At 42.7% G+C, this 24,904-nt stretch overlaps 1 protein-coding gene across 1 annotated transcript in view; it reads right to left on the bottom strand.

The window, feature by feature from the left end:
• Positions 1–24,904, bottom strand: part of UNC80 (unc-80 homolog (C. elegans)) — a 130,592-nt gene that overhangs the window by 88,342 nt on the left and 17,346 nt on the right. The window contains exons 8-21 of the mRNA XM_010282051.1: positions 22,614–22,875; positions 17,496–17,630; positions 16,414–16,636; positions 14,895–15,035; positions 11,612–11,880; positions 10,616–10,975; positions 9,666–9,812; positions 7,543–7,690; positions 6,032–6,180; positions 4,025–4,191; positions 3,216–3,317; positions 1,672–1,880; positions 1,026–1,132; positions 418–517 (exon numbers count right to left, since the gene is read on the bottom strand). Coding sequence (XP_010280353.1) covers positions 418–517; positions 1,026–1,132; positions 1,672–1,880; positions 3,216–3,317; positions 4,025–4,191; positions 6,032–6,180; positions 7,543–7,690; positions 9,666–9,812; positions 10,616–10,975; positions 11,612–11,880; positions 14,895–15,035; positions 16,414–16,636; positions 17,496–17,630; positions 22,614–22,875 — 2,519 coding nt within the window. The remainder of the gene's footprint in view (positions 1–417; positions 518–1,025; positions 1,133–1,671; positions 1,881–3,215; positions 3,318–4,024; positions 4,192–6,031; positions 6,181–7,542; positions 7,691–9,665; positions 9,813–10,615; positions 10,976–11,611; positions 11,881–14,894; positions 15,036–16,413; positions 16,637–17,495; positions 17,631–22,613; positions 22,876–24,904) is intronic.

A 24,904-nucleotide genomic window follows, 5' to 3' on the forward strand; every position in this document is an offset into this window, starting at 1 on the left:
TTACACACCTAGTTTTGAACTGAATCAGTGCTTTGAAGCAAGCATTAATTTTTCAAGTGTGTTAATCAAATTCAATTTGATTTAAAAAGCCCAAATGTTGTATTTGTGTAATTTATTTGGGTATTCTTGGGGTTTTTTAAAAAATTCAACTTTATTAGACTTTTTTTCTAAATCAAAAGAAAGAAAGAAGGAAGGGAAAGAAAACAGTTACAAAGACTAAAAAGTTGGAGAAGGATAGAATGGGTACAAAAACTATGGAGAAAGCAGGAAAAAAGGGAAAAGTGTAAAATACAGAACGAAAGAGTTTAACAAAAAAAAAAAAAAAGAAAAAAGGAGACGAGAACCCTGATTTCTAACCATCTTTTTCTTCTGTGTGATGAAGCTTGGATGGGTGTCTTCGGCAGGTGCGCCATTTACCAAGACGCTTGAAGAAATTCTCCTCTTCATCTCGCCCATTGTCCATGCCACCTCCTGGCCCTGCTCCTTCTGACAGCTTCACCGCGCTGGTAAACTTCACCTGTGCAAAGACAGAGGGCTGGGTCAGGCTGCGCCATACCACTACCTCTTGGTCTCCCTTGCTCAGACATAAAGCATCTACAGAAGGGCTGTAACACAGTGGATCACCATAGCAACACAAGTGGGTCTGCACAGAGTTACGTACGCTGAAGCACTTCATCTTTTAAACTTTCTGCTTAAAGGATGGTTCTTTCGCAAGAGGCTGTAAAGGCACAAAGAAGGAAGGAGAAGTGTGACCAACAGTTAAAATTTAAGAGTGTTGACAGAGCCTGCACTTCTCTCACAGTCAACCAAAGCAGAAGGACAAGTACAGCGTAGGTTTAACCTAGCCTTCACTGGGCGCCACAAAAGTCCAGTATCAAATTCCCATAGCATTCTACTCTGAAGGCTTCTGTGACTGAGTCTCATTGGCTGCAGTGTCCATATTGAGTAGAATGTTTCCCTGGACAGCTAAAACCAGGCAGATCCTGTCCTTCGCAGCTCTCTGCAATCCCGCCTGACACATTTACCTTGGAACTCTGCCTGATGAAAGACAGACGGTCAACAGAGCTGATATCTAGGAGATCTTCTACCCCGTCAGCCAGGCCAGAGAGGGAGGAGCGTTTCAGCCAGTTCCCTGTTGCAAAATAAGACACTCAGGACAATTATGAAAATGCTTCCAAACAGAATCTATCTACTAGCAATTGCAGCATATTTCTCCAAAGTGGCCATGTCAGGGTACGGGAAATGGGAGAAAAAGGGAAAGCAACCTTTTCATGTTACATGCATTAACTACCATGCAAGACCAGGTGTTGGGACTTGCAAAGGATATATTATTTGTCTGTCAAACACTATTTGGAATATTTCTCTTCTACAGAGAGAAACAATGCCTGTGAGATTAAGGTACTAGCCTACTACTTTGGAGACACGGGTTCAATATTCTATTTTGCCACAGGTATCTTCTGTTACCTTTGGCAAATTGCTTACGTTTCCCTTTGCCTCAGTTCCCCATCTGTAAAATGGAGAAAGCAGCATTTCCCAGCTTTCTTTGGGAGAATATACAATATACTTGGACAACAAGGAATTGTGTTGCGATATTTCTTAAGACAGATATATCTACCCATGTTTCTCTGCACATGCAATATGTATATAGAATAGGAAGAGACATACATTTACCTATGGGGAGTTTGAGCTTCTTTCGAAGGGAGATTCTTCGGGAACGGGAGCGGGAGCGCCTGTCTGTCGTGGTCCCAGAGTGAGCTGTGGTGCACTCGGATGTGTCCTGCTCAGACTGACTACTGGTATCACTCGCTGCACTCTGTGACTTGAACATCTTTCGCCAGAAGTCCTTGCGTCCTAGAACGGCCCCTTGGATTTGCTCATCACTGGAAGAAAAGGGATGCAGAGTGTCAACTGCATTTCAGTGAAGTCTGGATGCTCAGGGGAATGAGGCTTCCCTCCCACAGCCCTCTCCTGATCTCTGTTCTTTGAGGTTGTTTCATTTTGAATTCCAAACATACTTTTCTCAGTATAATAATCGTAAGTTTGACAACATGCTCAATGTTGTTCAAGGCACAAAATAACCGTCTTTTCTACCCTCAGGAGCTTGTCCACTGAACAGGTCATTCCAATTTTCAGTTTCTACACATGAAAAACAAATCCTCCTCTTTAGTTCAAAATGACCCGTATTGATAAGACTATGCTGGTGCTTTTTGCAAGCATGTGTACTGGAGAGCTTTTAGACATCACGATAGCCATTTGTGAACCTGATAGAGTCACAGTTCTCATTAACATATTGGAATGGGGACAGCATTATTTTGCTATACTCTTGAGATCTCCCATGGCTGTGGCAGGGCTCAGAGCAGAACAGCTTGCTGCAATTCTACAGAGCAGTAAAGGGCTTTGTGTTACCCTTACAGTCTCAGCAACAGTGAGAATTTTCAGGCTCAGGTAATGCAGGAGAATACATAATATAGAGCTCTGGGCCCTTGTGCAAGCAATGTCTTCGTACAGTGCATCTCAAAGCACTTTAACAAGACAGACGGGTATTCAGAGGCACAGAGAAGTTAAATGACTTGTCCAAAGTTACAAAGGGACCAGTGGCCATTTATAAAATTTTCTAAAATTCTTAAGAGTATTGAATAAATTTATTTCAATATTAAATGGCAGAATTCTTTGGACAATAGAGACTTTAAACGTGCAATGCCTAACAGCAGGTTGATTCGCTCATTAAGAAAACTAGTAGAGCACCTGTGCTGATAAAGGAAATGCAACAATCTTCAGAGACAACATGCCCAAGATAGGTCAGGAATGGACTGGCTCTTGGGAGGCAGTGAAGGATTAACAGCCCTTAGCAACAACTTCGAATTTGAAAATTAATAGAATCGTTCCCCAGAAGTACAACCAAAGCATGGAGAACAGCTGTGAAGACAGCTCTGAGGAATTAACTTTCTATTCATGGCTATGATAGTACACAATATTGACAAATCTACTGCACTGTCATTTAATATCCCCGGTGGTTCCCCATCACAATCAGGGTGGGTCCAATTGGCAGCACTGAAAACAGGCATTACCCAGACGTTTTCAGCAGCTCCTGAACAGACACTCAACGCACTTGTTACACCATCCAAAAGGTAAGTCCTTGCTGTCCTGCCCATTTGTACTAACCCCAGAAGGAAGCTGCTGGCAGTAACACATGAAACAATTCAATATTTACTTACTGCTCTGGAGTTTGCATTGGGCGGCTTGAGATGTAACTACGGCATTCATCAGGGGCAGCTGATGCCTGGCCTTTGTCAGTGATGACACTTCCCACCTCAGATCTATTCAGACAATATAAAACATCAGCTAAAGCGAATGGATGGCCTATCTCATGGTCATCACATAGGTACATGCCATGGAAACCAGCATTGCTGAGCAACAAAGCAGCTTTAGAGATGTACCCCCTCTTAGCAACTTACTGCTTCTCTATATATTATCTGTGAAAAAGGCATCAGCTCTTAGAAGCAAAGCCAAGGCTTTTAGGAGTTTTTGAACTTTCTTAATCCTTCTTCCCAACATTGTGATATGACAAGCCTCAAAGCACCAGAGAAAATTTCTTTCTGATAAAGAAGCATGTCTGGATTAGATTTCTCCCAGGACTTGTTCTGCATACCAGGGTTTACCTGTCAGATAAATGACACTAAGGATGCCATGCCCATTAAAAGCTATGTCCACACAGTGTTTTGGGACTGACATTATGCTTTTTACTTCTCTTACGCTTTCCTCCTCCCAGTGTTTCCATTGCACTGTTCTCTTAGGCCTCTTGTACGAAAGGGTTATCACCTTTTGCTGCAAATCTATTACTGTTGCTGTTCATTAAATCTTAAAGGAGATTCCTGACACAGTACCATTCTGTACATCAGGAACTGACATATGCTATCAAGATAAAACACACAAGCCTTTGAAATGCCTACATTTGTCTTCAGTGCCTATAGTCATACAGCCATATACAAGTCAGTCATTTGTCTTCTCCCACCTAGAGACCTACCTTTTGCTCCCAGAAGGTTTCGGCTCTTGCTCCATTTCCTCTGGTTTTTTTCCTGGTATTAACTTTTCAGCGCTGTCTAAGAGAGCACTGAGTGCCACTCTCCGAAAGACATTCCCATGAGCCTCCTTGATAAACTGGACCAGCTGTCGGATATCACAGTACAAGCCCTGAGTAGCAAGACATCATGGAAATGAAATAATTCAGTCTGCCGTTTGTGAAGAAACCGTGAGAATCAATAGTTTCTAAGATACTTCAGCAGGCCATTACTTCCTCTGGCTGTTGTCTGATATACTCTATGTATAGGGTTTGTGTTTTCTGGCTGGGATCAAAAGCTGGAAACTCCATTTAGTGCACTCAGAAGCAGCAGACTATGAGGAGCATTATTGTTATGGAACATGCTCTGCAATGGGCTAAAGCAGACGTAGAGGTATCAGAGGCTAAAACAGCTGCAAGATGAGGGAGCTGCAAAGACAACTTAAAGCCTGTCTTATCCCATTCATCTAGCCCATAATATTAAAAGGCACAAAAAAGCTAAATGAAGGGGTGGAGGGGAAAGTGCAAAAAATGGCATGTTTTCTTTCAAAACCAGTGGGTGTCTTGGGATTTTTCTTAATTATTTTAGAGCTTTACATCATGGGAAGAGAGAGGAATGACTCACTCATTCCCCAACCTACGCCTACACTCAAGGCTCTTTTTAGTTCTGAACATTCATACGCGTCTGTGATGTGACAAATCACCTCTATATGGATGAGGTGAGGCAAGGGGATGGAGGAAACAGTTTTACAGGACCTGATTTTTGATCTCTGAACTTTCCTGGAAGATCTTGGATTACTCTGAGAATTCCCAGCTAGGAACTGCACAGCCAGCTTTCAACAAAAACACCCCAAACAAACAAATAATTGGACCTCTATACTGATTAAGGCTCTTTTTCATAAAATATTGAAGACAAGATTTACTTTGAAGAGTGACGCAACAACAGGAAATCCCCATATATAGACTGCATACTATGTTCTCCACATAGACACACTTAATAGTGCTATGCTTAAAGGTAAGTTTCACCTTACACACTAGCTAAAACAGGGCCCAGAAAGACATACAATTTATAAGGAAAATTTACGCTTAGTGATTCTAATCTAGGTCCAACAATGGCACATGTTTTTCTGCACCCCACTACTTCATCTCTGCTGAGAAACATTCCAAAGGAGGAATATCCATAACAGGACTTGGACAGAGGCAAACTACTCTGCTGGTTTAAGATGTTACTGTGTTTTCCTTCTCTGTCTCCCTTCCCCTCACAGAGAGTTACTGTCCCTTTAGCTAGACTTCAGTGCCTCTACAGCTCTGCCATAAGAATGGAGCACAAGAGTGCTTCTTGGTTGCTTCCAAGATAAGAATTTCTTGATATCAATTTCTGATAATAAAGGAGGTGGTTTGAGATTAGCTGCTAGATTCTGCACCAGTTTGGAAGAAGAGAGCTCACGTCATCTGGGGATGCTCTGGGGAGATAGTACATAGGCAGCAACCAGCAACACCTTACTTTCCTCCAGGTGTTTGGTAAATTGAATGTTTGTCTAAACCTTGGGAAGACCTACCAAATTGCTCTTCAGTAACTCACACACTCTGCCATGAGTGGGCTACATCCTTAGCAAAATAAACTGGATTTAATTTTGTTGAAAGTTGATTTATGCTGGCTGTGGTCTTGTTCATTAGGCCCGTGCTCCAGACGATGCTACTAATCCATTTGAGAAAAAAAGACAAACCCCAGAAGCTGCTTGAACAGAGAAGAAAATGTAATTTAGAGTACACAACTTTTATCCTGGCTAAGTCCCCAGATTCTAAGGCAGGCATGAAAGGAGGGCATCCCATTTAGACCATGTTTCAACTGTGACTGCATAGCTTGCTATGCTCATAGGATTTGGCTAAACTGAGTCAATTCTTCACTGTAAACCTCAACTGGTGACACCCAAGTGAAAAAGTAACTTTGTTAACATGAAATCAAATGCTTACCAGGTTTTCTGGGCTATGCAGCTCATGTGTAGTGGAAGCACAGCGAGTGATCAACGACTTGAACATGGCATTCACAATAATACCTTCTACACTCTGGGCTGTAGACTTGTTGTCCACTGTGGTGAAGTTATTCCCAAATCCAGCCTTGTCTGTGAAATTCAAGTACAAGCAAGCCCCCTTGTTAGGAACAGTTTAAGAAAGATGCCTTAAAGACACATGTAAAGGGATTCAGATACCTGAGAAAAGGGCAAGTCCCCACCTAATATCCTATGCTCACTTCTCACAATTTCACCCCACAAAAATAAAGCAGAAGGGAAGGGTTAAATAAATGAGAAAGATGAAATCTTCCCAGAAATAGTTGTAGTGTGAAAAAGGATTGAAAAGATCAGGACCACTCTGGCTTCCCTTTACCCACATCTCTGTATATCTCTATCTTGTTTAGAGATATACAGAATAAGGCATAAAATTTGAACAGTATCTCCAGCTTTTTATTTACTGTTCTAAAGAACAAGAGATGTTTGATTAAGCTGAAAAGTGGTAACACTCATGAAAAGAAAATCTTCTGAACTACCAGAATGCTGTTCTTGCAAGGAGCACAAGGAGACCGAGCTCTCAGAAAGATTCAAAAAAGAATTACACATTTATATGAATAACAAGAAACATCCCAGTTTCATTAGGTGAGAGAAAAGACTTTCAAAAGGTGCATGAGCTGCCATGCTTCAAAGCATGAGCCAGTCAACAATTGATGAATACTCGGGGAAACCTCCTACGGGCATCTTCTTTACAGAAGTCTGCTATATAATATTTTTTGATGCTTTCTCTGAAATGCTTGGGATCAGAGGTAGGCTAATAGACCAGTCAGACTGCTGAAGTACTTCAGAGCAGCTATTCCTACTCTGTGAACAATCATTGTCAACTGTTGTTGTGTGCAGTGACCAAACATAAATGTTTGGTCATTCTAATAACACCCAGAATAATTTTACTAACTTTAAAAAAAAAAGAAAAGATATAAACATATACATAGACACACATGCTTGTAACTGCAGGCATGCACATCTGTGTGTTCATGTTCTTGTTTATTGTTCTTGCTATTTAATGCCTCACCTGACACACCACAGAGGGTTTTAACACTCAATTATATCTCCATTCAGAATAAATCCTGGATTAAACAGGCCACTCTAGCTGGTGCCTGATCATGTCATGAAGCAGAAATCTTCCTGCCTGAGGCATAGTTGAATGAAAATATTTTCTCTGAAGAGCCATGAACAACAGGTAGGATGACTCAAAAGACAGGCCTTCAATTTCAGGTGCACTGGGGGATGCAAGATCACTAGGTGAGATCACTGGGTGATCAAATCAGAAGAGATCCAACTCCTCTGAGCAGCACTGGCTTGAGGATACAGTCTGTATCCTCTGTATCTGTATATTTTTTAAAATAAAAGAAAAAGGTGTGGCTTCTTTCTGATGGTACAGTTTAGGAAGTGAGAGTTTCTGATGCCAACTATACTTACTGTCAGTGACTGGCTCCATGCAGAATCCCAGTAAAGCATGCAGGAAATCCACCACATTATTGAGAGAATCCCTGTTCACATAATCCCTCATGGTGTGCCGGAACTGCATTTTATCCAGTTTGTACAGCTTTGTGAGGCAGTTCTGAGCCTGCAACGATATCCACCAAATCACATCACATCAAAGTATGTGTTCGAGTTTTGCTAATAGGAGCAGGGCACTTTTTGCTCTTGCTTAGCCAGTGCTCTGTTGTGCTGGCTAAAGTAACCTCCCCTAGGAGCCAGAAGGGTCAAGTCCTGTAACAGAAGACAGGTTCACCTCTGAAGCAAACAAGAAGTTCAGCACAAGGAGACAGTGCTGAAGGCACCAACAAGGCACCAGTACAGGTGCCACTGTTTGGAGTTGGTGGTCAAGTCACTGCCAGCCATGTCTCAAGGCCTCTCCTCCTCTCCCTAATCCTAAGGTAAAATCTCACTGAATATGAATGGAGTAGGAATGTACCACCTCAGACAAGGCTTATTGCCTTGGTGAAACAGGTTCTTAGCCTCAGACATCTGATTTTCAGCCTCTGGCTCAGACCCAACCCATTTGATGCACCTGCACCCAGTGAACAATTTGTATCATGTAAAAAATTAACTTTTATTTAAAAGCTATTAATTGTCAAGTTCTTACCACAAAAGTCTTCAACCTAGCAGCACCCCATGCAGGCTGGAGTTAGAGAATCTGAAATATCAGCTCTGTGGGAAACATGAACTCTCCTGCTACCTACAATAGGGTGCTTAACTTTCCAGTCAACTCAGGCATGTGATTGTCCATGCAGTCAACACAAACGATGCATGCAAAGCAGTTTGGCCAGACAAACGCACAGAAAATGCGGCAGACTTAGACGTGTAGGAAAATCTCTTCCCATAAAGACCTCAATTCAATGAGTCTGATAAGAACCTTGGCTCCAAGAGACATATTCATTTATGCTTAATGTTATGCATAGGCCTAAATGTTTTTCTGGTTCAGCTCCAACACAACATAAAAGCCTAACTGACATTTTGATGAATATGATACATGTTCAACCAGTGTTCTGTGCAGAACCTTTCTACTGTTACCACTGTGACTCTCTTGCCCCATTTTGTCCCGTTGTGTCCAGAACTAACGTTACTGCTGCAGTCTCCTCAGGACCTGGGAGTCTAGGTAACAGAAGGACACTGCATGATACAGAGGCAGCCAATCCATCTCTGAGCTGTCCAGCTCAGATTCCAGAACCGAATTATACTTCTGTTGGCATGGCTCAGGCTAACTAAAGCCATGCAGAAGCACCTGGCTCCCACGCACACTGTGGATGGGCACAGTGTAAATTTTCACTACAGTCATCAAAAATGCTCCCTGCTACAAGCACAGAAGGCGAGGAGGAGGCATGAGATGGAGAAAGCCTTTGAAAGGCTCTCATTTGACAGGGCATTGGACTGATCTCAGGGAGTCAAACTCTCCTTGATGAAGTCAGATGTCTGGGCTACATCCTTGGCACTTTCCACTGCTTCAACTTGAGCAGAACCAAGAATCTACGGAACAAACAGTGGTCATCCACCCTGCCCTTCAACAGGGCGTGAGTCTTCTACTTCCTTGCAGCACGCTAACATGCCTGCACACACAGTGCACTCCAACTATCAGGAGCTGATGGAGCAGCCCAGCAGCAACCAGTCATAATCAACATTAGGAAAGGTGGATATAACTGCACCTTAGACTTCTGGATTCAGATATGCAACCCAAGATAGCTGCACCTCTTGTAAATAGCGTACTCTGTTGGGGTTCCATCAATGTGAAAAATTATTTACACCAGCTCACACAGGGGATTTGCTCCCATGTGTCTGTTCCTTCCCAGTCAACCCATCCATTGGGGTGCTCAGAAGCACCCTGGGACTTAGGTGCACTCTTAGCAAGCCCCAGGGGCTGGAAGGTAACACAATAGCTGAAAATCCACTACAGCTGGGCTGCAACACAGTCTGTGAGCTGGGGCAAAGAGCAACACATTTACTGCCGATACAGAGAAAGCTACAGAGGGGGCAGACAGCAATCTCAGCAGCTGACGTCAAGAGTACAAAGTGGACGCTTTAATGAGCTTTAGTTCTCTTACATTCTCCCGGAATACCTGGTGTCTCAGGCGATCTCCAGAGAGCCCTCGGTGTCCTTCTCCACAACCATAGGCACAACCCAGGGACTTCACAATTTTGATCAGCATTGTGAGTGCCAGCCTATGGGTGCTGACAGATGGGCCTTCATCCTGAGAGTCACAGAGCAAAAGACAGTGTGAAACCCTGGCACAATCATTGGCATTTTGTTAGCATTTTACTTTTAACAAATCGCTGTCCATTTCTCCTCTCAGATACTCCATTACTGAGTTGTTACTCTTGAAATGCTTACTCTAATTACTTTGCAAGTTTAAGGACCAATCCTCTTCCCCTTCAGTTCCCTTCAAAAATTCATGCTATAAACATGAAGCCTCCTACATGCTGCTAAGAATACCATTCAGCACTTACTTCAAAAAATTCTGCCTGAAAACCAGAGAGCTGGCTTGCTTTCCACTTGCTTAAGCAGAAAAACAATCATCTTTAAAAAGTCTTAGGTATTATGCTACCATCGATTGCAACTTAGGAGGTCAGCAACACCATCTCTTGGCCAAATCTTATAGTAATACTGAAAAATTTAGGATTTCTGGCCATCAAAGGGAACACACACTGGATTCTGTTTTTCTTTGTAAGCTATGAATAATGAACCTGAAAAAAAAAAAAATCATTGTGATTGAGGGTTTCAGGCACTTTAATGAGATACTGAAAATGTCCATGCAAGGCTCACAAACTCTGCTTTTGGCAGCTGCTTTGCTGGAGTAGTTTCAGTGCTTGAATTCCCCATCATGTTTCTTTGGTGGAACCCCAAGTAAGCACCAGAGCAAAACAAATTAATTTCTGATTATGGTGCAAAAAAACCCAGAGGGAAAACAGAAGGGCAGTTGCATACACATGCATACTCGATCTTAACAGATCTTACACTACATTCAGGAATTGTATAAAGGAAAGCAAGACAAACCTTTTCTTGTTTTTTGTCATTCTTCTCATATGGCCCTCCTCCTCCACCACCTCCATCACTTCCAGCTCCACCTCCTCCACCACTTCCACCGCCTCCTTCTTCTCCTCCATCTCCACTAACTGGGGGAGGCCCAAATCCACAAGCTGAACTGCTAGAAGCAGCCCCTTTGAGCTGGAAGGATCCTTCACTTGGTCTCTTTTCAGGAGCCTCATTTTCTTTGTTCTCACTCTTCCTCCGAACCTTCTCTACACAGGGCACCACACCAAGCTGAAGTAAGCACTCCACAATGTTCAGTGCCACATCGCAAATCCGGGAACTGATGTCATGGTTCAGGACCAAGTAAACAGCCTTCAGGACCACCTGGGAAATTCAAACATTGTATTGGAAGTCAGACTTATTTTCTCTCTACTACTATTTAGTGCCTGGAAATTCTAGTCACAGACCAGAGATTCATTATAGCAGGCACAGTACAAATTCAGAATGAAGTGCACACAACCCTCAACCCCAGGAGCCTACAGTCTAGGTGTAAGACAAGAAACCACAGGCTGGGCACAGTCAGGCAGAAAAGGAAACCATGAGATGACCTCTGTAAGCCTGAGAACACTGCTTCAGTGCACTGGGAGCTGTCAAGTCATTAAGGGGAATGCAGAAAAGGTGAGTTTTAAGGTGCCATTAGAAGAAAGGTGCTATTCAGTTTTAGACTATTTTATAGGGAACTTGGTGCATGCCCCAGGAACATAGCCATTAAATAATATCACTTCAGATTTGATGTGTGCATTCCACATGCACATGCGCTCCTTGCAAGGAGTAATAAGGAGTTGCAGTATCTCAGAGGAGATTTTTATGATATGCACAAATGTATCTGACTGACCTTTACGTACTGCTGAGAGAAGTCATATAAAGAGGTGGAGGAAAAGCCCATCAAAACCCTGATCTCAATGGTACAGCTATATTGACAGAAGAGGGACCTGGCTTTCCTCATTCCTTGCCAATTACCGAGAGATCCAGCATGCCGTTCTTGTGGACAAAGTTGTTTGTTCCATCAATGTGATCCGTATCCTCCAAGCAACTGTAATTGATGCAGGAGTCTGTCAGGCTCCGTGGGAGGTTGGCACATGCAAGTGGCTCATGGGGCATCTCAGGGATAGGCACCTGGTTGCAAAGCTTCCTCATGTGCTCACTGAAGAAATCGGCGTAGCCCACGTTGAATGAGGCCAGGGTAGTGTTGAAGGTGGCCACAGTGATGGTGGAGATCTGGGACCGCACTGCAGGGAGGAAAATGTCTACCTGTAAATTTTCATCTCCAGAGTAATGAAATGGCAAACTGAGGCTGTCCTTGTGGACAAGAAGGGAGAAGCTCTTAATGCAGCTTGTAATGCTGAAAGACAAGACAGGTCCCTAATTCCTATCATGGGTACAGGGATGAAAGCATACACTCATTTCTTCGTTTAAGCCAGGGTAAATTAGAACCACCCCAAGCTTGCTCCAGCAGTACAGTTCCATGGCAGCTTAAACTAATCTGAGTCAACTGGGCAGTTAAGTAGATCAGGGAGCTCAGCCAGCCTAAATCTAATCCAGAAGGGAGATTAGATTTTGGCTAGCTTTGCTCCCTGCATTGGTCCAGTGCCTGGTCTTAAAAACAACACTGCCCCTGAAAGGGAAAGCGGAAGGACTTTGCAGCTGGATGCAGAAGTGAAGGTAGGGTTATAGCAACACCAATTTGGAACAGTTTTCTAAGTCACACCAATTCGAAATATTTCATCACACCAGTTGAAAAAAAAGGAGCAGTGTGTTCCTAACAGTACCTGTGGCAGTCTAAACCATCTCCAAAATGCAAAGCTGACTGATGAGTAAGGCAATGTGGTGTCTAAGTTCACAGTGCTCAGAGAAGGGAACTCATGACATAGCCAAGCTTAACTTTAAATTGGTTGACGTAGGTAGTGACAGCGTTTTGGCTGCACAGGCCAATTTTTGTCAAGGATTCACCACAGTTTTACAACTCATGCTGAACTCCAGGCCATGATGTTAGTAATTTCCCACACTTAGTGCTTTGTAAGTAGGTTTATACACCCTGTAGCGTCGAAAGACCCTATATGTCCCACAATGTTGATTGGACCACCTTCAGCCAGACGGTACGGTAACTACTGTTATGCAGTAACATAAGAACATAACAAAGAACCTCTACCTAAGGCTATTTAATGTATTCTAATGAATAAAATAACATACATCCAATAAGAATCTTCAAGCACTGACTCAGCGACGGACTGCTTATATTATACAAGCAACAACTTGCCAGAGTGGTGACTACATTTCCTCATAGCCTGTGCAACCCTGACGGCACTGAACTAGCACTATTTATTAGGAGAAAAGTTCCAAGACCAATAGCAGTACCTTGAACTAGCCTACAATTCGGTCAATGATCAAGGTAGGAATTAGCTACCTGTAATCACAGGATTACTTGCTGGCAAGTGTGACTTTTTAATGGCATTTTGAATTTCACCACTGAAATTTGCATGGTGAAGATAACAATAAAGACGGAGTTAGGAAATTTTGTTCCTGAGCTACCAAGTTTGATGATTATCCAAGGGTAGATATTATTTATTTATTTATTATAAGCAAAACTAAAATTTTGCTTAGTTTGTTTTGAAATGGGTAACAAAAATCCATATCCTATTCCTACATAAAGTAACTTTTCCTGTGTTTTATCTTTATTTCATTATCACTGATAGGGCTGACTGCTGGATGGGACTCACAGCGGCAGGGAAGGAGGACTACAGACTCTTCATTTACATCCATGCATGCCTGCAGCATGTGCCCACGTACCTGCGACTCCTCTTGAGCAGGTACCTAAGACATAACTAATTTTTCATCTGTGCTTTTCAGTGTGTCAGACAGAAGAAATGAGTTTATTAGCAAATATCTCCTGGCCAGGGAAAGTAGACAACAGATAGGAAATTGTGCATGACCAGTATGCTTGGATATAGATGGTCACAAAAGAGACATTATGTAATATTTGTACTTACTCTCTTAATTACAGAACGGTTCAAAGTCATAGACTACCAGTAGAAATAGTATGATTTGCCCTATTATTCATAAAGTTGCTGCACAAATGTACCGGGGGTACAACTAGAAAAGCAAGCATTGCAGAAGGCTACCTTTTAGAAAATATTTGTCTAGGAAGCTGGTGTAGTGAGTGGTATTACTGTCCTATAGAATAAACATGTCAGGAAGACAGACTCCACAAAATCGATCCAGAAGAGTTTTACTTAGGAGACACAGAGCAGAGATGAAGGAGATGTGCCCACGTTGGATTAGAGCTGATGCAAATCCATCCTCTCTCAGACTATTCAGATTTCCTGTGCTATCTTTGAGACCTCCAAGGCTACAGCCCATATCATGTGAGGGCATCTGTAGCTACCTAGGTATGCTGCCTGACAGCTTGTGCAGATGTAGACTGTGCCCTGCTCCATGGAGTATGTGATACCCTGTTCCCTCATCAAGGTTTAAGGTTGCACTTGCCACAAGTGAGGCTCAATCTCTACACGGGAGGGAGAAAACAAATTCACTGTGTTTAGGCAGTAGGAGCAATGCCAGCAAAGTGCTCTGGTGCAGACAGCCCTGCTGACAGAACAGAGTTTTCCTCTGCTTGACTAACATTATTTGACAAAGGTGGTGTTGCCATGCCAATAGAAAGACTCTTCCTTCTGGAACAGACTTCATCCCACCAGAGGCTCTCACAGTGTGGTCACACTGGCATTGCTATTGTCACACTGGTATTGCTGTCTTGGAGGGCTCCAAGACAGATGGGCCCCAGGGAGATTTCAAGTAAATTGAAAAGCCAGGCTTCTATTTGGAACCAGGGAAATTAAGACAAAGCTGAGATTCTGAGCACAATTAGAGGTTGGGGACTGTGAAGGGGCATTACATACCACAGGATTCCCCATGAAACCACTAAAGTTAACAATACCAAGTTTCTGCCCAAACTTCTGTGCTGTGTTGTGGTATGGTAAAAACAAAAACAAAAACAAAAAAAAAACCAAAAAAACAAAACAAACAAGCCTGCCTTCCCCTTGCTGATGGCTGCCAATTTTTTTGACAAACTGCACCAGATAAACCTGAAAGGTTTGGAACATTTTTCTAGACAGAACAAAAAAAAACCCTCAAGAGATGCAGGGACAAAAAAAGGAAAAAACAGTTAGTCATATACTTGTAACACTTCCTCAGCTTCTTGGAGTTTGTATTTCAGCAAAACGTTTCTTTCATGATGTGTTAAATTTACCTTCTTTGACTGTGTTCTCTCCATGGCTGTTTGAGTGGTCTGGCAGATCAGAGACCAGCGTGTGATGAGAGTGTGAATGCCTAGCGCTCAGGCTCTCCATCTCCGTTGCTGTGTCAGAGCTCCCCCGCCTGGTAAACTTTCCTAAGGTGAAGACAAGAAGTGAATATTTAGTTTACTCATCCGAGAGGTGCTTGGAGGCAAGAGACAGTAACTGAGGTTCGAAATTCAAGTATTGGAGTCAGTTAAAGTCAAGGCCTTCCAGGACCCTGTGAAGCAGAACCAAATATCATAGTGGGGTATCTCGCAGGGGTTCATTGACATAGGGACCAAACGTACAAACTCTCTGCAAGGCTCTTCCCCTCAGCACATACTGATTTAGCTGGCACCCACATTGCCACCCTCCAGCAGCTTCAGGAAAATAAGATTGCTCAGCACTGAAAGACTCCACCCTTTGGGTCAAGTTGTAGGAATTTGGTTTCTTCTCCCCTTGTCCAAAAGAAATAGGTATAGTAGGATGGGGAGTGCTAAAGCAAAGGATCTGTTGACCACTGGATCTGAAATACATGACTTCGCTGGGATATGACAATGAAAGAACTGTAGGTTAAGCCAGGACAAGAATCCAAAGCCCCTGAGATAAAAATTTAACAAACTTCTTGAGCTACTGAAGATATGGCAAAGAGGATTTGGATACTGCCTTTGCTATTCTTGTAAAAATCTGTAGGTGTTTGTGTATTAACCATCGACAATACACATGTAAATCTTTAAGAATTCACTTGGCTAAGCTCATTGTCCAGTGTCCCAAAGAGCAACATGTTTACAATGGAGAGCCTACCAAATGATGCCATCTAAGCTGGTGAAAATTAGAAGGCTCTGGCATAGCCTTAGGCAATCATTTTGCTGCCTATCATCTCCAAGAAAAGGTGCCAGGATGAAAATCTATGGCATTAGGAGTAAGTTTGTGAAACAGAAACAATGCCTAGACACTGTTCAGTGAACTTGGAAGCTTGAAGGAGCCGATATTTAGATTTAAACACTGCACCTTTGCAATATCAAGACAGTGTAAGCCTCACTATCTGAGACAGTACCTTACTTATTTTGTATCTACTTGAGGAAGACTCTGAATATTTTTTGCCCTATTCCTAGTGACCATATTGCTGTCTCTCCAGAGATTTCTCTTTAAAAGAAGAGGGTGCAACCACTCCTTAAATCTATTTTAAGCGGCAGTTGCACAATGCTTGCTATCACTCAGGGAAAGAAGACATGACTACAGGTTGCTACAGTAGCTGTTATTGCCGTAAAGATGGTAGTTTTCAGAGAAAAAGCGAAACAAAGCATAAGTCATCCAAGGTCTGCTGTCAGCACAGTTGCCACTTCTACAAACATGTGTGTAATGCTGCAAACAGAGCCAAGGACATAAAGTGGCAATACGATAGATGAAGAAATAAAGAGCCTCTGTTGTTCTCTGAACGTTCAGGACAGGAATGACACAGAGCCCGGGGCAGAAATAACAATATCTCACCTAATATGGTGGTTTGCCATCCTCCTCTCTCAATGCCACGCCGGTCTTCTCCAATTCCAGAGAAACTGCCAAAGGAGAAAGTGCTGCGAGTGGGTGAGACATCCAAATGATCTTCATGGAGGAGGAAGGGCACCCCCATCCTTCGTTGCCGCTTCTTCCCAGTATGGTGGAAAGGAATTGACCCTTTGCGCTCACGCTCTCTGTCTTCTTTGCGGCTCTTAAACTGCAGGACAAAGAGGAGCAAGTATGAGAGCAAGTAGAGGCTTTGAAGCATGACCAACTATCATAGAATCATAGAATCTTTGGGTTGAAAGGAACCTTTTAAGGTCATCTAGTCCAACCCCCCTGCAATGAGCAGGAACATCTGCAACTAGATCAGGTTGCTCAGAGCCCTTGTCCAACCTGACCTTGAATGTTTCCAGGGGTCGGCATCTACTATTTCTCTGGGCAACCTGTGCCAGGGTTTCACCACCCTCCCTGGGAAAAATTTCTTCCTTAGATCTAGTTTAAATCTATCATTTGAGGGAAAAACATAACACAGATGTGTCGCCCAAGTATAACCTTTCACTCTGAGCTTTTTATCTTGGCCATTTACCCTGACAGCAACTATCTGCACTCTGGGACCATATGAGCATTTAAAGAAACTCAGTCTTGCCCCAGGGTGGGATGGATGCCCTTGTATAATTTTATGACATTCTCAGACCATGAGCTAGATCCGTAGAATCCACAAAACTCTGCTAAGTATCTTGGATGGTTGCAAACCCAGAGCTGCATGAGGTAAAAACATTAGAAGAACTCAATGAATTAGGTGGAACTACAGTGAGCACCAGCACTTATAAATCAGCACTGTTTGAGTACCCTCCCCTCATGCAGAGTTATTTGCACAAAGATTTCAGTATTGTGTTTGGAATGTGCACATAAAAACCTACGTAATAACACACAGAATCACTTCCAATGAAAAAGAGATGTCAACCTCACATACCACATGAATATATAGTCCAAGCAGACCTTCAGCTGCTACTTAGCAGGACATTAAGGTGCTGAATCACAGGTGAATTAAAGTACAATTTTCGTCCACTCACCTTTTTGAAGATGTTCATCCCCAGGTCTGTGGAGAGATCTGGAACTGCTGGTCTACGCAAGTTGGTCAGTGAAACCTTGGAAAATGCCTCTGTGCTTAGTGATTTTTCTTCCTCATTACATTTCATTGTAAGATCCTGCAGTTCCCAAAAGACGACAGTAAGCACAAGGAGAAATAGAGGATAATCAGTTTTAAAAAAAAAAAAAAGAGCTGCTTCCAGCTCCAGTGTCATAGGAGCACTATAGAGGAAAAGGACCTTAAATTCATTACACAAAACACTATTTGCACAATTAAAGAAAAACAAATAAGCAAACAAACAAACAAAATTTAGAAACTTCCAGAATTACTGACCATGTCTAACGTTTCTGTCACCACAGAAAAGAACAACACGTTGTGCTGCCACAGAAAGCCTCAGGTATTTTTCTGACCACCTGTCAGCGTGGTCTAGTGGCATGGAAGACTCGTGTTCTGTTCTACTCTGATTCTGATCCCAGGTATGACTCTGGGTAGCTGACAATCTTCTTAAGGCCTTGGTTTACATCTATGAGCAATCACAATGGCTACCCTTCTTGAAGCATTTTATTTTTAACACCTAAGAGAATATGCCCTTAAACATGTATTTTGGAACTGAACTGCAATAAGCAGCACTGTCCCTCCAAGAGACTTGATTTGTAAAAATTTTATTTACTCACTAAAGAAACCTAAGACTTCTATGTCAGTAAGCATCCTTCACTTGTCATAACAGTGCTCCAAGATCTGTCCATCACAGTTCTCATCATAGTTCATGTTTGTGAAAGCCCCTATAGCTATAGCACAGAATGTCCCACGACAGTGAAACCTTGAGACTAATTTACTGATAGTTCAGTAGAGGGCACTCCTCTCTCCTTCTGCATTGAGCTACGCACATTACAGCTGCCTACTGTAAAGAGAGGCTTTGCTACAAAAGGTGGCCATCAGCTCAGCTCCTGGCCATCTGTTCTCATTAAAGATCTGATGACGCTTTTTTTTTTTTGTGCAGCTGACCTGATCAAATTCCCTCAGAATAATTTTCTTACGCCTAAATATCACCTTGTTGCCAATGAAGATGCTCTTTATCCTCACTCCCCCATCAGAAAGCTGGTACTAAACAACTGGGACATGTTAAAACACCTTTCTGCTTTCAATCCAGAGATAGCCATATGCCAACGATAGATGAAGCGACTCCTGTGGTACAGGAGGTTTAAATTTTAGCTAGCCAGACTCTGTATGGCTAGCGAGCTCTGCAATACACAGGTATGCAGTTTCATGCATATGGAGGTCCAGCAGAAGCGGGTGAGAGTCTCTGCAGCTGAAGTCTTAAGCACCAGGCACTGTGCTTGCAGTACTAGGCTACTGTACTGAGGACCACACATTCTTCAGAGACTTTTCAGACTAATCAAAGACTACCTTTGAATCCTTCCTATTAATTTTATCAATACAAGAATGAGAGAGACACACAACAGAAAGACTCCTCTTCACAGCTGTTTTCAGTCACATTCAGTCAAGATATGCTTTTAAACCATTTTGCAAATGCAACTAAAGATTCAGGGGAGGAGGCCTATGTAAAACCAAATAAACAGCAAATCACGATTCAACCCTCGGTGCTCTCAACAGCAAGGCCGGCAAGTATTTCATATGGCTTGGTCCTTAGCTTTTACAGCTCTCTAGCCTCTTCTGGCTGGAAAACATCGTATGAATTTATTTCAGATTCATTATCTTTGTCCATTAGTTACTAAATCAGTGTTTTATTATGTGGCTTAGAGTCACCAAGAGAACAGAGTGGGGATCAGGGCATACTGTGATACAAGCCATACAAACATAGAGAAAGACACAGTCCCAGTTCTGAAACCCACTTAGGGCAGGTATCAAGCAAATACCAATAGAGAAACAAATTACACAATCACCTTAAATGTGCAGTGGGGTACATGATGTACTTTAATGAACCAAGCTAGCACTCCTGTTGAAGACTGATTAAAAATATGGCTATTCTGTGCAGTAGGCTATGTGGCAATTATGATACGCACAGGATGGATAAGAAAGTAAAATAGTTTTGGGGCTGCTACTCTAGATTTTGTTGTTTCTGTTGCCTTCCTTCTGCATGACTGTATGACTACCAGCTTGTTAGTACTTCTCTCAACTCAAGATATTACACTTGAGACTCTTGGCTTTATATTAGCATTGCAGCGAGCACTACAGCTGCATTGGTCTTAATGCTTAATTTAAGCTTTGGCTCTTTGCCCCTGCAATGTTAGCACAACACTGTAGAGGTTTGTCAGAAGTTTTGTTTCCTAGGCCTGTCCTTACACACAATTCACTACATGCAGATGCAGTGCAGGTTTCCTTTATCACACGTTGCTGGGTCTGAAATATGTTTAGACTAAAGTCACTTTCTAGTGGAAGCTAGTATTAATTTTATTCAACACTCCATCCAGTACCCCTTTTCCTATGCAACAAGGAGAGCTGGCATACTGCACTGAATCTTTTTTCACTCTGCTGTTCAGTTTAGTAGGCAATACATGGAGGCTGTTTTTAATGTTCTCTTGATCCCAACTCCTTTAGTCCAAGCTTATATTTGAAATGTGATTTCAGGCACACTGAAACCAACAAGAAGTACGAGAGTTTTGCAGAGGCTTAGGGAGATGCAGGAAGTTACCCTGATAAACTGCAGAATAATAGAACGAATGTCAATCTACCAGAAAAATCTACTGGTCCCTGATGTGGTATGCAGGCAGCTGTTTTTGTCTTTTATCATTTTCTGCCTGCTACTTTAAATCTATCCCCTGAAACACAGAGTGACAATATTTTTGACAACTTATTGGTCAGCCTGAAATGATGACATTGCATTAGGAGTTCAAGATTTAGACTGAAAAAGCAGGCTTTAACCATATCCCTGTGTCAGATGAGCTGGTGAAGTCTCACCACGCAGCCTCCTGTGTTGATAGAAAGAAATGACAAATCCTAGCCCTCTGGAGGTGCCATTCTCTCCTCCTCCTACTAGCAGAGCGCCTTGAGTGATGAGACTGTGAACTTAAGAACAGCAGTTAAGTCCCTACAGTTGGCTGGGATGAAACAGAACCTAGGTGTCTCTGTGCATTGCAAAGATTTCAGTCCTCAGAGTTGTAAAGAAGTGGGGCATGAGCTGAAAGTTTTGCTACATGGAAGACTGTTTCATCTCCTCCATCACAGCTGTTCTGTGTAACAAATTGGAAACCTTTTTAAACAGGATTCCAATTTGATGAAGTACAGTAAAAACACACAGGACTGACATAGAGGTTACCAAAAGCAATTAAACCTAGCCCTGGAGGGAAGAATGCCCTGGACAGAATCCTCACATTAACAGCTAGAAAGTACCCAGTGGAATTGCCAAATGGATTTAACAGAAAAATGTTAGTGAGGAGCAACTGAGCAAAGGAATCTTCTACAAGAGAAACAGCCTGGAAAAGCAAGAAATAGCTAAGTGTGTGAAAGGAGAGAAGTGTCTCACTGTATAGACAAGAACCGGCATACTAGTGCAAACTGTGCCTGTGGAGGACAATCCCATTCATGCTGCCACCATGCTAAGAATCACTGACTGCACTCCCTGCTGCACTAGTAGCTAAACTCGTTAATGTGAAAAATAACCGGGTTGTTATGAGCAAAGGTAAAGGGACAGTATATGCATGGAAACAGGGAACCACATCAACAGCAATATCTTCCAATTCCTCCTCCAGCAGATGATGTCAAGGAGGATTTTCTGTACATGCACAGAAATCCTATAAAATCCCCATGCAAAGGTAGATTAAGACTGAAGAGTAATTCATGTCACCTGGCCTTTATGAAGAATGTCAAGCTTTTACAGGGATGAAACAGGCAACATTTTATAGAAATGACACTAAAGTATAATACGGTTTAAACAACACAGCTGCTGCTGAGCCCTTAAAACTACAAGTAACCATCAGCCCTCATAAAAATCATAGGAATGGCTATAAAATCCTGAGATCAAAAATAACAGTACTAATATTTACATTGTTTATACTTGTCTTCTGGTTTATGAGCACCTGGGCTGTAGAGAAGAACAGATATTTCACCTTTCTCCCTTAAAAAATGACAAGTCAAAAACTGCAAGAGCTCTACAATACTGAAAGCAGGGATTTTAAGAAAACACACCAAAAATTCTGAGAGTTCCAAGTCAAAAAAGGCATTTCACAGCAACATTAACAGAAGATAGAGTCTTTTCCTTGAGGTGTGTCATAAAATTGGATTGCAAAAATAGAATCTGTATTAAATTTTGTTAGGCAGTTCCATCAACTTGGTAAATGAGAATTTGCCGTTAAAAGCCCACATGATGGGAGAAGAATGCACAACCTAAAAGTAGCACAAATCAACAAGGAGATTAACTGAAACTGCAGCATCATCCCCATTTTATCCCTGGAAAAAGAGAGAGCTACCCAAAAGAAAAAAAAAACATTTAAGCTGTAACACAAAGGTACACCAAGGTCAGGAGTCTGGGGCTCCTTTTCCAGCAAAACAAGGAGCATGTCCTGACACTTATTAGGACAGTTTGTCTACTGAGGTTTTGTTAGCAAATATAAGGGTAAAAGTTACACAGTGAGAATAACAGCAGGAGAAGAGGTAACAACATGGAGGGCATTTCTCACTGCCACTGTTTGCAAAGGCTGTTCCAATATTTTAACCCAAGTATTTGCCTGGAGCGTGCAGTGCTGTACCAAGAGCAATTCCTTTTCTCTCTTTTGAAAGGTTACACCAAAGAAACTCAGTGAGTCCTGAGCATTACACCGTAAATGCAAAGGCAGTCTGATTTCTTCTGACAACTACATTAGTATATTCTCACATTAAAAAATAACGTTATCACAGTTCACTCTAGATTAATTATCCCAAATCAACCCTCAAGCTTTCAGCAGTCACCAGCTCTGACTCCCTGCACCAGATTCTGCCTCCAAAACCTTCATTGTTCTCAGGGCCTCTTTCTGAGTCGATGCACGTATCCGACCTCCAGGCAGTTTAACCAACACCAAAGCTGTGCTTTTCACTACTTGTCCAGCCATCACTTCCCAGCACCACCACTACAGCTGCTATTTTCTTATTGATGGCAACTGCTTACCTGAGTTTTGTGGGTATTCACCAGAGAGGGTGCAGCAGCCACCATGGAGCTGCTGCGAGGTCTTGGTAAAGGGGTGATCTCTGGCTCAGGTGGTTTCTCTGGCTTTTCCTGTAGCATATGCCTCAGCCTCTGCAGGTAGTACATTAGTGACCACTGTGTGCCCTCCTCGGACCAATGTGGCTGCAGCAGGCAGCGCAACACTGCCACATCAAAGTATGTGGCATAGCGAGACTTCTGGCATGGTGGGATCACCAAGGACACCCTGTTCCAAAAAGTAGGAGTAGAAATGTTAGTCAGACTCCTTAGCCCTTAGATACTCAGCGCTCTGAATAAAGAACCACTCAACAATGATCTGTCAAGTTTGTATGTTCAGCTGCTCTTGAGGGGTCACTCTCGATACCACAAAATTTTCTCTGATGCTGGAAACCAGTTCTGTCCTAGCATACATGCTGGTCCACCCCAAAAGGCCCAAGAGCTCTACTAAAAGGCCTAAAATTTAGCGACTCATCAAGAGCTGTAAGCCATCCTCATTCTCCTGCCAAGTGCAGAAATCACGAGGATGTGTACACAGCTGCGGTTGGCTGAGCCTGCCAGGACATTTGACACTGACCCTTTGGGACTAAGGTCCTGACTGAGGAAAGCATTACTGAAGACATGTAAGTGGATATCTAGCTTTCAGCTCCCTAGAGGACTCAAGTACATGTTTTGTTAAGTGTTTTCTTGGACAGGGTTGCTTTCTTAAACTGTGGTCTGAAGCCTCCAGCACCTGCACTAACTGAATAATTTCTTCAGCTGGAAACAAACAACCCTTAGGAATCTGCTGTTCACATACTAGTAATATATATTTAGGAGTGGTTTACATTTGTACACATCAGGCCTTACTTAAGAAGGACCAGGAAGAGCAGCTAAGTTAGTTAAACCTTCAAGCCAATTAAATTGATTCTTATACAAGTAAAAGTTACTGTTATGGACACTCTTTGCCAAGATGTGCTGGAGAAAAGGACCATTTTTAGCCTTCACAATGATTCTTCTGCCTTTCAGGTGGTGTCATTTCCTGATGGGTTTTAGTATGGCATTTCCTAAGTATTGTAGAACTTACTGCACACAAAAGCAGGATGTCTGTAGTAAGCCTCAGAAATGAGGCTCCAGAGATTTCAGATTTCAAAGGCATCATATCTGTTTTCAGAGCCAATCTTACCGCAGTAAATTGTCCCAAGTCTTACTATTTGCGTTTTATACCACTTCCCTCCCAGCAGAGTACAAGTGGCCTGATCTACCTTCTGTACAGTCACTAGCTGTTAGGAGACAATCTGTCAGAAAAGCAGCAGTGAAAGGGAGTTGAAGGAATGAGAATCACATGGCAAAAGAAGGTGTGAAATGTGGAGGGTAGGGCAGGAACTCTGGAGATCTATTATTTTTTTGCCTGTGGAAGTACACAATTTGAATGTTTGTGCTCCGGGGTCTTAGAAACACACCTCTGTGAACCGAGTACTTCTTGCAAATAACGTGCAAACAGCATTGGCAAGGACACCCCCATCTCCAGCTGGGTACCACCACGTTCTGAACAGAGGCGTCCAAGGCCACAGTCCAGCAAAGCATTAGGGAACAAGTGGCAATATTGCCCAGTGGAACCTCTAAGCACTTGAAGCGAAGTGCATGCGTAAAGTGCTTTGCTGGATGGCTGCCCAGTGCCACAAAGCTGCCCTGTGCATCCAAGGCAGATACAGGACTGGCAAAAGAGGTGTGCAGTGAACGTTGGCACCATTTGGAATCACATGAACACCGCTCCATATTACATGCTCGGAAACGGGGGTGCAGGTGGCAAGGCTGGGCTTGGAGCGATGTGTGCACCTACAACACAAACCTGCAGGAGCTGGTTTGCTGCCAGCCCCACAGGCCAATGTTGAAGGCACTTGGCAACTGCAGACCTGCCCGTCTGTGTCAGCATATGTCACTATCTGCAATCTATAGATTCAAAGCTTCTCCCCTAGTGCTATATTCAAGGTAAAAATGTTACAAGTTTGATGACTTGAAAACGAGTTGTTACAAAAAACTGAAAAACTGAATTAGGAAGCAGAAAATAATGATAAAGGTAAATGGAAATACACAGTTTTCCTCATAAACCTGATGTGAAGGCTGCTTTTGGCACAGTCAAGATTGTGCTGCATAGATGCACCCCATAAAAAAAAAACATAAGGATAGCTGGGATACTCAAAGCATCCCAGCAAAAGAAATAAAGTCCTTCACCTCACTAGCAAATGAGCAAAGGATGATGCATTGCTCCCTGGTCA

This window comes from Phaethon lepturus, unplaced genomic scaffold, assembly GCF_000687285.1.
Source record: "Phaethon lepturus isolate BGI_N335 unplaced genomic scaffold, ASM68728v1 scaffold29392, whole genome shotgun sequence".
Taxonomy (NCBI): domain Eukaryota; kingdom Metazoa; phylum Chordata; class Aves; order Phaethontiformes; family Phaethontidae; genus Phaethon; species Phaethon lepturus.